The 17,364-nt window shown below is 48.2% G+C and overlaps 2 protein-coding genes across 2 annotated transcripts; both read left to right on the top strand.

Moving 5' to 3' along the window:
- The first annotated feature begins 262 nt into the window (after nucleotides 1–262).
- Nucleotides 263–3,146, top strand: LOC147090549 (zona pellucida sperm-binding protein 3-like). Its single transcript, XM_085977064.1, has 9 exons — nucleotides 263–701; nucleotides 1,232–1,347; nucleotides 1,435–1,538; nucleotides 1,629–1,806; nucleotides 1,895–2,021; nucleotides 2,440–2,528; nucleotides 2,613–2,734; nucleotides 2,806–2,940; nucleotides 3,019–3,146. Exons 1-9 carry the CDS (start codon nucleotides 318–320, stop codon nucleotides 3,144–3,146), a joined length of 1,383 nt encoding a protein of 460 aa, XP_085833190.1. The 5' UTR covers nucleotides 263–317.
- A 10,595-nt stretch (nucleotides 3,147–13,741) lies between these two features.
- Nucleotides 13,742–16,663, top strand: LOC147090548 (zona pellucida sperm-binding protein 3-like). The gene is made up of 9 exons (XM_085977297.1): nucleotides 13,742–14,191; nucleotides 14,721–14,836; nucleotides 14,924–15,027; nucleotides 15,118–15,295; nucleotides 15,389–15,515; nucleotides 15,934–16,022; nucleotides 16,107–16,228; nucleotides 16,300–16,434; nucleotides 16,514–16,663. The coding sequence occupies exons 1-9, from the start codon at nucleotides 13,790–13,792 to the stop codon at nucleotides 16,636–16,638; spliced, it is 1,398 nt and encodes a 465-aa protein (XP_085833423.1). The 5' UTR covers nucleotides 13,742–13,789; the 3' UTR covers nucleotides 16,639–16,663.
- Nucleotides 16,664–17,364: the final 701 nt, after the last annotated feature.

The following is a 17,364-nucleotide window of genomic DNA, read 5'->3' as shown; positions in this document are numbered from 1 at the left end:
TTACAGTCAATTGCTTTAATCAAAAAGAGCAGCCAAATTTTAAATTAATTTGTTAAGGTTCCTTTAAAGTTTTATTTATAAACTAATTGGTTAATCACCCACACAAAAAAGATTACTGTAGATTTGCTGAACCACCCAATCAAAAGGGTCACTCCGATTGGTTGAATTAAAATAGGCCCTCCTGGCAATAAATCCATGAGTTCTGTGATTGGGTAGAAATTGTGGAGATTGGGGTTAATCGGCTCAATGTGACTGCAGGTTGTGTGTATAAAAGGTGCTTGTTGGTGGGTGCAGGGATAGTTGAGTTGTTTAGTATCATGGGGGATTTTGTAGTGAGGGGTTTGCTCCCAGTGCTGGTGTTAGTTGGAGCTGTTTGTTCCTCTGATATTTGGCAACAGTTTGGGGGCCAGAGGTTTCCATGGAGAAGAGTAAAAGCCACCCCTGGGCCTCAGCGAGTCCCTTCTCCTGGGTCTCCCTTTGGCTCTGGTTTCAGTGTGTCTCCACTGCAGACTGTGAGGGTGCAGTGTGGAGAGCACAACCTGCTGGTCAGGGTACAGATGGATTTATTTGGAACCAGGCACCTGATTAAAGCTGCTGACCTGACCCTGGGGACGGCAGGTTGTCCGTCAACCGGGATCTACTCTCAGAACCACACTGTCCTCTTTGACTATGGGCTGCATGAGTGTGGCAGCAGAGTGAAGGTAATGTGATTCCTCAACTCTTGCTCTAAGCTTGGTGTCTGGAATAGACCCAACTTGTTTTTCCTACCCTGATTCCTGTCTCCTGCTTTTAAAACCTCCAGACTTGTGTTGAATTATGTATTGTCCTTTGCTTTAACTGGTTTTCCTGAGTGTCTCCAACTTTGATCTCGGCCTTATTGGCCTTGATCCTTCACTTAGTTAACTTTTCCTTCCTTACATCCTGTCTTGTGGATTTTCAGGTCACTGGGGGTTTAGTTATCTACAATATTGAGTTTTTTTTCTTCCACTCCTTTTGTATCAGAATACAGGGGAGTCTGGCTTAAATGAGGCTTTAATCTTGTTCTATTCATTGCTCTAAATTATCAACCTGTGGCTCCTTTTATTGAAGTGAAGCTGTCCTTTCATTGAATCTTTATTCTGTTTAATTGTCTTGTGCTTGCAATCCCCCTCCTTGCTTTAGCTGCTGAGGCGGCACAACTTCCAACCACCTGAGTAGAATGTTGTCCATTTCTGAACCTGATGTCTTTCAGATGTCTGTAGATTTCCTGGTCTATGCCACCCACCTGAACCACACCCCCAAGGCCCATGGATCTGTCATTGTGAGGACTAATGGAGCTGTCGTTCCCATTGAGTGCCACTATTTTAGGTAAGATTCTTTACACTGTCGCAAATAACGTCTACAGCTGGTGTAGTTCTCTGACCTTGTCCTAAAATGGCTCCGTTGTCTTTCCAGGAAGGGCAATGTGAGCAGTAACCCGATCAAGCCCACCTGGATCCCGTTCAGCTCCACCAAGTCTGGAGAGGGGCTTCTGTCATTCTCTCTGCGCCTAATGAATGGTATGTGATGGGTGGATGTGGAATGATTTCCTGTAGTCACCCACTGGGAGTTGTACCCAGTCTCCAACCCTTGTCCCTCTTGTACTTCAGATGGCTGGCTCACAGAGCGCACCTCGACTGTCTACTACCTGGGTGACCTCATTCACATTGAGGCCTCTGTTTCAATGACCAACCACATGCCCCTGAAGCTCTACATTGATCGCTGTGTCGCTACGTTGAGCCCAGACGAGGACTCCGCCCCGAGATACAGCATCATTGACTACAATGGGTAAGGAGCACTGCTTTCTCCAGCTGATCCTGTCTCAATGGCTTCTCTTGATTCACTCCATGTCCCTTTCTTAAAATTATTTCTTCAGTTGCCTCCTGGACAGCAAAGCTGAGGACTCCTTCTCAACCTTCGTGTTGCCAAGAGACGAGCGTGAGCTGGACAAGCTCCACTTTGACTTGGATGCCTTCCGCTTCTTTGGCGATGATCGTTCCTTGGTAAGAGGAAGCCGACCACTGCAAAGTATTTACAGCCAATCTGCATAACTGGGGTGTGCTCCACATGAGTGTCCTCCCACTCCTCTTCATCTAACTCTCCAACATATCCTTCTATTCCTTTCTCCCACCTGTGTTTATCTAGCTTCCCCTTAAATGAATCTACACTATTCGCCTCAACCACTCCCTGTGGTAGCGAGTTCCACATTCTCACCACTCTCTGGGTAAAGAAGTTTCCCCTGAAATCCCTCTGCTGTATATCCTGTGTACTCCTATGAATCACTAACATTAACCACTTTTCTCTGTTTCTAGCCAGCTTGCTATCCATTCTGCTACTTGTCCCCTGAATCCACCTGTTCATTGAGTTCCCAAGTTGGGAGGGAGTCACTATATAATGACTTGTGTTGACTGTGTCCCTCAGATTTTCATCTCCTGTCACCTGAAGGTTGCTGCAGTGGATCGGAGAGATTCCATGAGCAAAGCTTGTACTTTCCAGAAGATGCAGAATGTGTAAGTGCCCCCTCTCTCCCTCAGGGATGTGTTGTGTGGGGAAGTGATGCCCAACCTGATTGTGAAACTGATTCTCTTGTTTAGCTGGACCCCATTGGAAGTATCCAACAATGACGTTTGTGCCTGTTGTCACTTGGGCAACTGCAGTGCCACAAGGGAGTTTGGATTTGATTCCAGAGCAAGGAGGGATCTTGTACCTGATGCTGGTAGGACATTGATTCTCTAGATGTTGGAGGTTGCCCTTTACCCTCTCTAACTGGAATGTTTGATATTGCAGGGAGCGATGCTGAATTGAAGTGGGAGGGTGAGGCCTCCCTTGGACCCCTGGTCATTCTGGACACTGATGTGACAGACCTGGCAACCGAGTCCCTTAATGAGGTTGAGCAACGGATGGAGGAGAGGTCTCCAGGTGGTGAGTTGGCCGACTGCTAGTTTCCATTTCCCCCTCAGTATTTCCTTCACTCATTGTTGGTTTCTCATTGCTGTTTAGGTGTGGAGTCTGAGGTGGTCCTGATGGTGGCCCTGACTGTGACTGCTGTGTCTCTGATCTCTGCTTCGTTGATCGCCTTGTTCCTGTACAGGAAACGCAAGCAAACCCTGTCAACAACTTGTGATTAATAAAGTGGTGAAATTAGCAAATCTGTAATGGTTATTGCTTACATTTGGTCATTGATCACGGCTGGGGATCTGCATTCTGAATATGGGAAGTTTTCCATATTTATTTTCTTCCATTAATGATTCTTGGCCCAGTGGCATGCCTGCTGAGTGTATTTAAGCTTTTCACCAGATATCAGGCTACTGGGGTATCTGCCCCATTTCACTAGTTTATTAACAGCAACTTGGAAGTGTTTGCCTGGAGCGAGTTATCTTGGCCTGCTGTTTGTCCCTTGTTAAGGAGGTTTGTGGGGCTCTTGTGGAGTGAGGTTAGTGGGACTGATTATTGAGCCCCATGAAATTGCAACGTTCCTGGAAATTTTAATGCTGGGATTAGTTTATTACTAGAAGTGGAGGTTGTTTAGTCCTCTATAACTGACTGGGATAATGAGTCTAAATGGGGTAGATGTCCATATTCTGAAAATGATAGCAGCACTAGAGAGGGTGCAAAACATTTACTAGGCTGATGCCAGAACTGAGATTTGACTTATTAGGAAAGATTGACCTGTTTGGGTTGCCTTCTCTAGGAAAGAGAAGGCTGAGGGTGTTTAAAATTATGACTGGGTGCGATGGGTTAGATATTGATGTTTCCACTTGGGGGCAAGACCAGAACTCGGGGCCTGTAACTACAAGGTAGTAACTAACTAATGACTCCAATGGTGAATTCAGGAGAAACTTCTTTACCCAGAGAGTGGTGAGAATGTGGATCTCGCTATCACGGAGTGGTTGAGGCGAATGGTGTAGCTGCATTTAAGGGGGAGCTCTAAGCATGAGGGAGGAATAGAAGGATATGCTGTTTGGGTGAGATGAAGGGTGGGAGGAGGCTCGTGTGGAGCATGGACTAGTTGGACTGAATAGCCTGTTTCTGTGCTGTCGATGGCTTGTTAACCTGCAGGATTAGTCACCTGAGGAATTGCATCTCTGAAGGCCCCTTAAATGGCTTTCGGTGTTGGCCGTGGCTCAGTGGACAGCGCTCTAGCCTGGGTCGGAAGGTCGTAGGTTCAAATCCCACTATAGAAACCTGGAGTACAAAAGCCAGGCTGACACTCCCAGTGCTGCACTGTCGGAGCTGCCATCTTTCGGATGAGAAGTTAAACCGAGGCCACTTCTGGCCCCTCTGGTGGATGTAAAAGATCCTATGGCACTTTTGGAAGAAGAGCAGGGGAGTTCTTCCCTCTGACCAATTGTTAGCCATCAGCCAACATCATAAGATGATTTGGCCATTATCACATTGTTTGTAGGCTCTTGATGGGCTGCCATGTTTCTGACAATGGTGACTACATTTCAAAAGTAAATCATTGGTTATGAAATGCATTTTTTAATTTGTTCATGGGATGTGGGTGTCACTGGCAAGGCCTGCATTTATTGCCCATCCCTAGTTAGCCTTGAGAATGTGGTGGTGAGCTGCCTTCTAGTCCAGTTGGTCAGTGTGCTGTTGGGGAGTTCCAGGACTTTGACCCAGTGACGATGAAGGATCGACGATATACTTGCAAGTCGGGATGGTGTGTGATTTGGAGGGGAACTTGGAGGTGGTGGTGTTCCCATATGCCTGCTGCCCTTGTCCTTCTAGGTGGTAGAGGTCGCGGGTTTGGGAGGTGCTGCCGCAGAAGCCTTGGCGAGATGCTGCAGTGCGCCAGTGGTGGAGGGAGTGAATGTTTAAGGTGTTGGTGTGACATCCTGAATCTGGGTATGGTGCTGTATAAATAAGATTGGTCTTTCTAAACATCTGACGTGAGTTTGGGACCTACAATAAAATATAATTATCCCTAACCAACATACTAGGTCCCCAATTGGGATTCAGTTGCCGTACTGGATCTCCAACAGCAGGTGGGGATAGAATCCATACCAACTTAACGAGCACAGTTTTGTATCTCTTGTGGCTGACCCTGGTCAGTGAATGCTGGCTGAAATCTGCAGTAGAACTGTTGTCAATACTTACCCACTTACATTTATGTAGCCCCTTCAACGTACTGAAATGTCCCAAGGTGCTTCACAGAAGCCCTATTGAATAAAATTTGACACCAAGCCACATAAGGAGATATTGGGGCAGATGACCAAAAGCTTGTTCAAGAGGTAGATTTTAAGGAGGAGGGAGTGCCAGAGTTTGGGGCCCAGGCAGCTGAAGGCAAGGCTGCCAATGGTGGAGCGATTACATAGAAAGATAGGAGTCGGCCGCTTGAGCCTGCTCTGCCATTCAATGCGATCATGGCTGATCATCCAAATTCAGTACCCGATCCCTGCTCTCTCCCCATAACCCCTTGATCCCTTTAGCCTTAAGAAATGTATCCAACTCCTCCTTGAATATATCTAATGAATTGGCCTCTGCTGCCTTCTGTGGTAGAGAATTCCACAGGTTCACCACGCTGTGGGTGAAGAAATTCCTCCTTCAGCGACTGGTGCACAAGGTCACCCAGGTCTCGTTGTCAATAGATTGGGAGAAGGGGAAATGCATTCAGATAATCTGCCTTCCTGGTTTTGCCACCAAGTGGATAACCTCACATTTATGCACGTTCTATTGCTTCTGCCCAATCACCCAACCTGTAAATCATCCTGTAGTTTCTCGGCATCCTCCTCACAGCACACACGCCCACCCAGCTCTGTGTCGTCTGCAAATTTAGAGATGTTGCATCTAGTTCCCTTGTCTAGATCATTAATATATATTGTGAATAGCTGGGGTCCAATGACCGATCCCTGCGGTACCCCACTACTCACTGCCTTCCACTCAGAAAAAGACCCGTTTATTCCAACTCTTTGCTTTCTATCTGCCAACCAGTTCTCTATCCAAGTCAGTACCTTGCCCCCAATCCCATGTGCCTTAACTTTACATACAAATCTCTTATGTGGGACCTTATCGAAAGCCTTCTGAAAGTCCAAATACACCACATCCACTGGTTCTCCCTTATCTATTTTACTAGTGACATCCTCAAAAAATTCCAGTAGATTAGTCGAGCACGATTTACCTTTTGTAAATCCATGTTGACTTTGTCCGATCCTGTCTCTGTTTTCCAAGTGCTCTGCTATTACATCTTTTATAATGGACTCTAGCACTTTCCCCACTACCGATGTCAGGCTTACCGAGATCTGTAATTCCCCGTTTTCTCTCTACCACCTTTTTTGAATAGTGGGGTAACATTAGCTACCCTTCAATCCATGGGTACTGTTCCAGAGTCCATCGAATGTTGGCAGATGATCAGCAATGCATCTACTATTTCTAGGGCCACTTCCTTAATTACGCTAGGATGTAGATTATCAGGCCCTGGGGATTTATCGGCCTTCAATCCCATCAATTTCCCTAACACCATTTCCCTACAAATACTGATTTCTTTCAGTTCCTCCCTTTCGTCGGATCCCTATGTTCCCCGACATTTTTGGGAGGTTATTTGTGTCCCCCTTTGTGAAGACAGAACCAAAATATGTATTTAATTGGTCTGCTATTTCTTTGTTCCCCATTATAAATTCCCCAGTTGGGGATGCTCAAGAGGCTCGAGGGCCTGAATGGATTCCTCCTGCTCCTATGTAAGGGGAGGCTGGTAGCATAGATAAGGGAGAATGAAATAAAGGGCTCTGTGGAGGCGGGGGGTTAGATACAAGGTAAAGCACGCTCTACACTGTCCCATCAAATACTCCCAGGGCAGGAACAGCACGCGTTAGATACAGAGTAAAGCTCCCTTTAAATTGTCCCATCAAACACTCCCAGGGCAGGTACAGCACAGGTTAGGTACAGAGTAAAGCTCTCTTTACAATGTCTCATCCAACACTCCCAGGGCAGGTAGAGCACGGGTCAGATACAGAGTAAAGCTCCCTCTACACTGTCCCATCAAACACTCCCAGGGCAGCTACAGCACGCGTTAGATACAGAGTAAAGCTCCCTTTAAACTGTCCCATCAAATACTCCCAGGGCAGGAACAGCACAGGTTAGATACAGAGTAAAGCTCCCTCTACACTGTCCACATCAAACACTCCCAGGGCAGGTACAGCACGAGTTAGATACAGGTTACAGCACGAGTTAGATACAGAGTAAAGCTCCCTCTACACTGTCCCATCAAACACTCCCAGGGCAGCTACAGCACGCGTTAGATACAGAGTAAAGCTCCCTTTAAACTGTCCCATCAAACACTCCCAGGGCAGGTACAGCACAGGTTAGGTACAGAGTAAAGCTCTCTTTACAATGTCTCATTCAACACTCCCAGGGCAGGTAGAGCACTGGTCAGATACAGAGTAAAGCTCCCTCTACACTGTCCCATCAAACACTCCCAGGGCATGTAGAGCACGGGTCAGATACAGAGTAAAGCTCCCTGTGCTCTGCGCAAAAAAGTTACCAAATCCCAACCTCAGAGGCTCACACCCTATTAACCACCTCCCTCAGAATTCATGTTCCCACAGCTCCGGCCATTTGTGGATCCTCCCCTTCCTTCACTCCACCATTGGCATCTTGGGATGTTTTTCTGCATTAAAGGTGCGATATGATGTAAGATTTGAAATTTTCAGCAATAATCACGCAAGAAAACAGGATAAAATAAGACAGTTTATTGACCAAAGTAAGCTTGCACAGAAAAACCTTTGATAAAAGGGCATACAAAATGGCCACCGGGCCTCGTGATCAGTTTCTGGACCATTTGATTTCTGTTACTGCAAGCCAGACAGGCTTGTGGATTGAAGACAGTAAGCCCGTGAAAGCCAGTATCGGGAAACCGAAACTCAGGGAAACAGCATACATATTCAATAGATTCTAAGTACAAGACAGTTTCAGGCAAACAGGATGGGGCCCATCAAGATATGGGCGGACAATGAATGAACACTTAAACCCATTTAATGTATGTGGTAAACCACTGTTTGTATTCCTGTTTGTCCTGTTTGTATTCCACTGTGTACATGCCTGGACATGCCTCGGCTGACTCCTCCCACAGGTCCTAGTATAAAGGTGACTGCTCCCCAGCCCTTGGTATCCTGGACCGGTCGACCACTCGAGGCAGACCTCCATTCTGTTGTTAATAAAAGCCTTTAGTTACTCTTCTAACTCTCAGTCTTTTATGAGTAATTGATAGCGCATCAATGTACAAAGGAGAAACCGTTTAACAGCCATCAAGGGAAATCTCCAGACCGATCAATATGCGAACCGACTTACGGTGACAAAGTAAAAGACATTAAAAGACATTATCGGCCAGGAAGGCCAGTTAAGTTATCACCGGCTCCCGTTACAAGACAAAGCGCCCCTGCAGAGATTTCTGCCCGCCAAAATATTACAAAGACTGGACTATGATCTGGCGGGAGATAAGGCTGGCCCAAAAAGGGTATAAATATGGATTTTGAAAAGTCCATCAGCGCCTCTTCTACCTCGGTAGCTTCGGAATTCGATCAGGAAGTTTCGGACGGACATTTCGGAAAGGACAACGTGGTCGGTGTTCAGCCAGACAAGGCTCGGCCACGACGAGGGTGGCCCGGGTACCGTTGTCGGGAGATCATCGACGACCCAGGCCGAAGAAGAAGACACCCTCAGGAAAACCGACGATCCAGGCCGGAGAGAAAGGACATTCCGGGCCTAGCACTTCCGTGCCTCAACATCCCATCGAGGTGTTGTTCTGTTCCATGAACCCAAATCCACAACAGACTTGGTGGATTTCAGCCATGACGAGCGCTCACCGAGGCTGTGTCCACTGCCTCATCGCCTGAGAGAGAGAGAGAGAAAAACAAGCTGCGCCAGAAGTTTCCAAATCCACGTGACGACGGAAAGCTGTGCCAGAAAGGCTGCGAACCCCTCCTTTTTGCGATTCTGATAGTGGTGAGCATGATCCCGAGTTCCTCAAGTCGAAACTTAGTTTAGGTATTAGGGGAGGGAGTAAGGTTAAATCGTAATGTGTTTCCCCTTTTACGACGTGCCGTGTGTTCCCCATTTCCATAGAGTCAAGTTCATAAATTTGTGCATGATTGTAGTTACTTTAATCTGTGCCTATGACATGTATTTTGTAATGCTTCAAACTGTTTAAAAATAAAAGCATCCATTTCGTGCTATTCAACCTGGTCTATTGAGTCCTTTCTCTGCACTACAGTTCTCTGCATCTAAGTCCAAGGTCTAGAACCGTAGGGGAGAGTGGGTCGAACCACTCAAGGGTAATTATTGCACAAAGCCTGGCAGGAGACCAGAACGAGCAAGAGAAACCCCCTACAATGATGACAAGTTGGTGTTGTTGTTCCAGTGTGACAGTCTCCATTTCCCATCACAACCTTTATCAGTCTGTATGAAACAGGACAATTGTAATTAGAGTGACTTTGCCTCTATTTTAGAGTTTTAGTTTGGATAGACTGTTTCCCCCTGATGATGTCCTTTTACTTATCAGCAAGGACGGGGGAGCTTGTCCTGTTTTGCAGACTACGAGTTAGGGGCAGTGGGTGAAGCTCAGGCCCATACTGATCATCTATAAGAGGTCCTCCCCACAAGGGACAGGACACCGCTAACAAGAACAAAGAGTCTGTCCGAACTAATGTCCCACAGTACATATCAACTGATTAAGGTCCAACTTTCCGATCCGGTAAAATGAAGCAATGATCCCGTCCGCATCCAGCCATTTGTAGAAGCTTCTGGAAAACCCATTGGACGCCGAGTGTTTGCGTGCCAGGCTCCCTGGAGAGGGAGCGGGCAATGCCCACCGGTACACTCAAGGCCTCCCGCAACCGGTGGGCACCGCAGGGAATGGAGAGTCTTATCGGCACGAGTAATAATATTATGATTTACTTTTATGAGCTCCCTGTTGTTTTGTCGAAAGAACATTCTGCGTTTGAGTTCCTTTGTTAATTGTGCCACCTTAAAGAGGGAGGCCAGGTGTAAATTCGTTCCCCTGTTGATGACACCGGGACAACCCATGTCATTTTATGGCTCAATTTTTCAAAATCCACATTAGACATAGGAACATCGGAACAGGAGGAGGCCATTCAGCCCCTCGAGCCTGTCGCTCCATTCAATGAGATCGTGGCTGATCTGGGACCTAACCCCACATACCCGTCTTTGGCCCATATCCCTTAATACCTTTGGTTATCAAAAATCTATCAATCTCAGATCTAAAATTAACAATTGACCCAGCAACAACTGCCGTTAGCGGAAGAGAGTTCCAAACCTCTCCCACCCTTTGTGTGTAGAAATGTTTCCTAACTTCACTTCTGAAAGATCTGGCTGTAATTTTTAGGCCATGTCCCCTTGTCCTGGACTCCCAACCAGCGGAAATAGTTTGTCTCTGTGTACCCTATCGGTTCCCCTTAATATCTTGAAAACGCCAATCAAATCACCCCTTAACATTGTAAATTCCGAGCTTCTCACCATTGGGAAAGTACGCTGATCTATCCTTTTTAGATGCAAAGTGGATGACTACTGTATTAATGGTGCCCATCAAAATGTGCCCTTGTGCGACTCTTTCAGGTGGGGGTGATTGACCAAATTGTAATAGGCCCTCCTGGCAATAAATCTGTGAGTTCTGTCTTATTATTCCTTTTTTTATTATTATTTTTTTTTCTTCTTTTGTCAAGTTTTATTTAAAGTTTTATTAATTTACAGTTGATTAGTTTAATCAAAAGAGCATCCCTAATTGGTCGAATGTTTTCTTAAGTTACAGTCAATTGCTTTAATCAAAAAGAGCAGCCAAATTTTAAATTAATTTGTTAAGGTTCCTTTAAAGTTTTATTTATAAACTAATTGGTTAATCACCCACACAAAAAAGATTACTGTAGATTTGCTTAACCACCCAATCAAAAGGGTCACTCCGATTGGTCGAATTAAAATAGGCCCTCCTGGCAATAAATCCATGAGTTCTGTGATCCTCTATTTTGTAAACACATAATTTAGACAAATAAAAACTGTAAATAAACTATAAAACTGTAATTAAACCAATAAAACTCCAAATAAACCTTAATAATCAAATTAAAATTTGGTTCTCCAGCCCAATTATGCACTCCAGTCCCCGCGGCGCCCACCGGTCACGAAAGTGATCGAGCGCGCCGGCGGACACCGCGTGCTCCAGCTCTAGGGCCACCCGGGCGCGAACATGGCCACGGAAGAGAGGGAGGCAATCCGGCCGGACGACCCCCTCGGCCGCCCGCTGCCTGGACCAATTAATGGCCTTCTTGACCAGGCCCAGGAGCAGACCCACGAGGAGGTCCTCCGACCTGCCCGCTCCCCTCCGCACCGGGTGACCGTAGATCAAGAGCGTGGGACTGAAGTGCAACCAAAACTTGAGGAGCAGCCCCTTCAAATAATGAAAGAGGGGCTGCAACCTCTCACATTCGATGTAAATATGAAATACGGACTCCTCCAGACCGCAGAACAAACATGCGGTCTGGGAGTCCGTGAACCTACTTAAATACCTATTGCACGGGACTGCCCTGTGCAACACCCTCCAGGCCAAGTCCCCAATAGAACAAGGGAGGACTCCCGCATAGAGAGCCCCCCATTGGGGACCTCCGCCTCCGTCGGAAGGTAAAACGGCACGCCACGGCGTGTCCGGACGGCAGGCGAAGATGGCAAAGTGGAAGGTGTGCAGGAGCAGCCCGTACAGGAAACCCCTCCATGCGGAATGAAAAGGCACGGAGGGTATTTCCTCGAGACGGCTCAAGTTGTGAGGCGCCGGCTCCCGAGGGGGGGTTCGGGGCTGGGCGCCGACAAGGAATTCCGTCCGAACGGGGGAAAGCTCAGACGGGATCGCCCCACACGCTTGAGCCGCCTTGATACACCTAGTGGTGCCGGGGCGCACTTTCGCCTTTATCGACTCGATGGCATCGGCCGCGAGCCGGACGTTTACCCAAGACATGCGCCTCGCCAACTCCTCCGGCGCCATCCAGCCCACTCCTCCGCCATCGAGCAGGTCCTCGACTCGAGTCACCTTGCCAGCCACAGCTCTGCGCTCCGCCAGCCACCCGAACCTGCGGACGTGGAGGTGCGGATTCCTGAACAGTGGCTCCCGAAGGACAGGCACCATTCCTGTCGGGGGAGAGCTGCGCCTGGAAGCGACCCGGTTCCAAACCCATAGCAGTTCCTGGTAGAAGACAGGCAGCTCTCGCAGGCTGGTACGCGTGCCACCCACTTCCACAAACAGGAGCTGCGTGTCATAATTGAGGCCGCGCAGCTGGCGGAAAAAATACGTCGCCATCGCGCACCATCTTGGAGGAATCTCAACGTACAGGTATCTCTGCAGCGTCTGAAGACGGAAAGTCGCAGCCTGGGTGCGAAGGCACACCAGCGCCTGACCGCCCTCCCTAAGCGGGAGACTCAGAACCGCGGCAGAGACCCAGTGCATCCTGTTGTTCCAGAAGAAGTCGACGAGCTTCTTCTGTATCTTGGCGACAAACGCAGGGGGAGGGATCAGAGTAACCAACCGGTACCACAACTTGGCGGCCACCAGTTGGTTTATGACCAACGCCCGACCCCTGTAGGACAACACTCGGAGCAATCCCGTCCAGCGTCCTAAGCGAGTGGCGACTTTGGCCTCCAACTCGTGCCAGTTCGCCGGCCAGGCGTCCTCGGCCGGGCTGAGGTAGACTCCCAGGTAGAGGAGGTGCGTAGTGCTCCAGGCGAAGGGCCTGAACTCCTCCGGCAGGGAGTCCACCTGCCACTGACCCACCAGGAGTCCAGAACATTTCCCCCAGTTGATCCTGGCGGAGGATGCGTCCGAGTAAATCTGCTGGCATTCCCGCATCCTCCGCAAGTCAACGGGATCCATGACCATGAGGAGCACGTCATCGGCGTAAGCTGAGAGGACCACCTCCACGCCCGGCCCTTGCAGAGCCAGTCCCGTCAACCTCTTCCGCAAGAGGCGCAGGAAAGGCTCCACGCAAATGGCATATAACTGGCCGGACATGGGGCATCCCTGACGCACCCACCTCCCGAAGCGAAGGGGCGCCGTCAAGGACCCGTTTACTTTAATCAGACACTCCGCGGCAGCGTACAGAAGTCGGATCCGGGCGACAAAATGCGTCCCGAACCCGAATGCGCGCAGAGTCCCGAAAAGATACTCGTGATCCACCCTGTCGAACGCCTTCTCCTGATCCAGGGAAAGGAAGGCGACCGACAGACCAGCCCTCTGGAAATGGTGGACCAGGTCCCGGACCAGATGGATGTTATCATGAATAGACCGGCCCGGGACCGTGTAGGACTGGTCGGGGTGGATCATGTGGGCCAGCACGGCGCCAAGGCGAGCAGACATGGCCCTGGCAAAAATTTTATAATCCGTGCTGAGGAGGGAGACCGGGCGCCAGTTCTTAAGAAGGCGGAGATCGCCCCTCTTAGGCAGCAGGACAATCACCGCCCTGCGCCACGAGAGGGGCATCTCCCCGGTCGCCAAACTTTCCCCCAGGACCCGCGCGTAGTCGCCCCCCAGGACGTCCCAGAACGCCCTGTGGAACTCCACGGTCAGCCCGTCCAACAGTTGATTTGTTTAACCACCCAATCAAAAAAAGAGTCACTCCGATTGGTCGAATTAAAATAGGCCCTCCAGGCAATAAATACATGAGTTCTGTGATTGGGTAGAAATTGTGGAGCTTGGGGTTAATGACTCAATGTGACTGCAGGTTGTGTGTATAAAAGGTGCTTGTTGGTGGGTGCAGGGATAGTTGAGTTGTTTAGTATCATGGGGGATTTTGTAGTGAGGGGTTTGCTCCCAGTGCTGGTGTTAGTTGGAGCTGTTTGTTCCTCTGATATTTGGCAACAGTTTGGGGGCCAGAGGTTTCCATGGAGAAGAGTAAAAGCCACCCCTGGGCCTCAGCGAGTCCCTTCTCCTGGGTCTCCCTTTGGCTCCGGTTTCAGTGTGTCTGAGGGGCGCAGTGTGTCTCCACTGCAGACTGTGAGGGTGCAGTGTGGAGAGCACAACCTGCTGGTCAGGGTACAGATGGATTTATTTGGAACCAGGCACCTGATTAAAGCTGCTGACCTGACCCTGGGGACGGCAGGTTGTCCGTCAACCGGGATCTACTCTCAGAACCACACTGTCCTCTTTGACTATGGGCTGCATGAGTGTGGCAGCAGAGTGAAGGTAATGTGATTCCTCAACTCTTGCTCTAAGCTTGGTGTCTGGAATAGACCCAACTTGTTTTTCCTACCCTGATTCCTGTCTCCTGCTTTTAAAACCTCCAGACTTGTGTTGAATTATGTATTGTCCTTTGCTTTAACTGGTTTTCCTGAGTGTCTCCAACTTTGATCTCGGCCTTATTGGCCTTGATCCTTCACTTAGTTAACTTTTCCTTCCTTACATCCTGTCTTGTGGATTTTCAGGTCACTGGGGGTTTAGTTATCTACAATATTGAGGTTTTTTTCTTCCACTCCTTTGTATCAGAATACAGGGGAGTCTGGCTTAAATGAGGCTTTAATCTTGTTCTATTCATTGCTCTAAATTATCAACCTGTGGCTCCTTTTATTGAAGTGAAGCTGTCCTTTCATTGAATCTTTATTCTGTTTAATTGTCTTGTGCTTGCAATCCCCCTCCTTGCTTTAGCTGCTGAGGCTGCACAACTTCCAACCACCTGAGTAGAATGTTGTCCATTTCTGAACCTGATGTCTTTCAGATGTCTGGAGATTTCCTGGTCTATGCCACCCACCTGAACCACACCCCCAAGGCCCATGGATCTGTCATTGTGAGAACTAATGGAGCTGTCGTTCCCATTGAGTGCCACTATTTTAGGTAAGATTCTTTACACTGTCGCAAATAACGTCTACAGCTGGTGTAGTTCTCTGACCTTGTCCTAAAATGGCTCTGTTGTCTTTCCAGGAAGGGCAATGTGAGCAGTAACCCGATCAAGCCCACCTGGATCCCGTTCAGCTCCACCAAGTCTGGAGAGGGGCTTCTGTCATTCTCTCTGCGCCTAATGAATGGTATGTGATGGGTGGATGGGGAATGATTTCCTGTAGTCACCCACTGGCAGTTGTACCCAGTCTCCAACCCTTGTCCCTCTTGTACTTCAGATGACTGGCTCACCGAGCGCACCTCGACTGTCTACTACCTGGGTGACCTCATTCACATTGAGGCCTCTGTTTCAATGACCAACCACATGCCCCTGAAGCTCTACATTGATCGCTGTGTCGCTACATTAAGCCCAGACACGGACTCCGCCCCGAGATACAGCATCATTGACTACAATGGGTAAGGAGCGCTCTGCTTTCTCCAGCTAGTCCTGTCTCAATGGCTTCTCTTGATTCACTCCATGTCGTTTTTAAAAAAAAATTATTTCTTCAGTTGCCTCCTGGACAGCAAAGCTGAGGACTCCTTCTCAACCTTCGTGTTGCCAAGAGACGAGCGTGAGCTGGACAAGCTCCACTTTGACTTGGATGCCTTCCGCTTCTTTGGAGATGATCGTTCCTTGGTAAGAGGAAGCCGACCACTGCAAAGTATTTACAGCCAATCTGCATAACTGGGTTGTGCTCCACATGAGTGTCCTCCCACTCCTCTTCATCTAACTCTCCAACATATCCTTCTATTCCTTTCTCCCACCTGTGTTTATCTAGCTTCCCCTTAAATGAATCTACACTATTTGCCTCAACCACTCCCTGTGGTAGCGAGTTCCACATTCTCACCACTCTCTCTGGGTAAAGAAGTTTCCCCTGAAATCCCTCTGCTGTATATCCTGTGATCCTATGAATCACTAACATTAACCACTTTTCTCTGTTTCTAGCCAGCTTGCTATCCATTCTGCTACTTGTCCCCTGAATCCACCTGTTCATTGAGTTCCCAAGTTGGGAGGGAGTCACTACATAATGACTTGTGTTGACTGTGTCCCTCAGATTTTCATCTCCTGTCACCTGAAGGTTGCTGCAGTGGATCGGAGAGATTCCATGAGCAAAGCTTGTACTTTCCAGAAGATGCAGAATGTGTAAGTGCCCCCTCTCTCCCTCAGGGATGTGTTGTGTGGGGAAGTGATGCCCAACCTGATTGTGAAACTGATTCTCTTGTTTAGCTGGACCCCATTGGAAGTCTCTAACAATGACGTTTGTGCCTGTTGTCACTTGGGCAACTGCAGTGCCACAAGGGAGTTTGGATTTGATTCCAGAGCAAGGAGGGATCTTGTACCTGACGCTGGTAGGACATTGATTCTCTAGATGTTGGAGGTTGCCCTTTACCCTCTCTAACTGGAATGTTTGATATTGCAGGGAGTGATGCTGAATTGAAGTGGGAGGGTGAGGCCTCCCTTGGACCCCTGGTCATTCTGGACACTGATGTGACAGACCTGGCAACCGAGTCCCTTAATGAGGTTGAGCAACGGATGGCGGAGAGGTCTCCAGGTGGTGAGTTGGCCGACTGCTAGTTTCCATTTTCCCCCTCAGTATTTCTTTCACTCACTGTTGGTTTCTCATTGCTGTTTAGGTGCGGAGTCTGAGGTGGTCCTGATGGTGGCCCTGACTGTGACTGCTGTCTCTCTGATCTCTGCTTCTTTGATCGCCTTGTTCCTGTACAGGAAACACAAGCAAACCCTGCGCAACAACTTGTGATTAATAAAGTGGTGAAATTAGCAAATCTGTCATGGTTATTGCTTGCATTTGGTCATTAATCACGGCTGGGGATTTGCATTCTGAATATGGGAAGTTTTCCATATTTATTTACTTCCATTAATGATTCTTGACCCAATGGCATGCCTGCTGAGTGTATTTAAGCTTTTCACCAGATATCAGGCTACTGGGGTATCTGCCCCATTTCACTAGTTTATTAACAGCAACTTGGAAGTGTTTGCCTGGAGCTAGTTATCTTGGCCTGCTGTTTGTCCCTTGTTAAGGAGCTTTGTGGGGCTCTTGTGGATTGAGGTTAGTGGGACTGATTATTGAGCCCCATGAAATTGCAACGTTCCTGGAAATTTTAATGCTGGGATTAGTTTATTACTAGAAGTGGAGGTTGTTTAGTCCTCTATAACTGACTGGGATAATGAGTCTAAATGGGGTAGATGTCCATATTCTAAAAATGATAGCGGCACTAGAGAGGGTGCAAAACCTTTATTAGGCTGATGCCAGAACTGAGATTTGACTTATTAGGAAAGATTGACCTGTTTGGGTTGCCTTCTCTAGGAAAGAGAAGGCTGAGGGTGTTTAAAATTATGACTGGGTGCGATGGGTTAGATATCGATGTTTCCACTTGGGGGCAAGACCAGAACTCGGGGCCTGTAACTACAAGGTAGTAACTAACTAATGACTCCAATGGTGAATTCAGGAGAAACTTCTTTACCC

The sequence above is a fragment of the Somniosus microcephalus genome, unplaced genomic scaffold (assembly GCF_052327205.1).
Source record: "Somniosus microcephalus isolate GS21.2 unplaced genomic scaffold, FLI_Smic_1.0 unresolved_chr4, whole genome shotgun sequence".
NCBI classification, from domain to species: Eukaryota; Metazoa; Chordata; class Chondrichthyes; order Squaliformes; family Somniosidae; genus Somniosus; species Somniosus microcephalus.
Note: the sequence above shows the minus strand (reverse complement) of the source record. Positions and strands in the feature narration are given on the sequence as shown.

Coding starts and splice junctions, on each gene's coding strand:
- LOC147090549 (XM_085977064.1), top strand. CDS start 318: ATGGGGGATTTTGTAGTGAGGGGTTTGCTCCCAGTGCTGGTGTTAGTT. Junction 702..1,231: donor AGTGTGGCAGCAGAGTGAAG/GTAATGTGATTC, acceptor GATGTCTTTCAG/ATGTCTGTAGATTTCCTGGT. Junction 1,807..1,894: donor AGCATCATTGACTACAATGG/GTAAGGAGCACT, acceptor TTATTTCTTCAG/TTGCCTCCTGGACAGCAAAG.
- LOC147090548 (XM_085977297.1), top strand. CDS start 13,790: ATGGGGGATTTTGTAGTGAGGGGTTTGCTCCCAGTGCTGGTGTTAGTT. Junction 16,023..16,106: donor TTCCAGAAGATGCAGAATGT/GTAAGTGCCCCC, acceptor TCTCTTGTTTAG/CTGGACCCCATTGGAAGTCT. Junction 16,229..16,299: donor GGATCTTGTACCTGACGCTG/GTAGGACATTGA, acceptor TTGATATTGCAG/GGAGTGATGCTGAATTGAAG.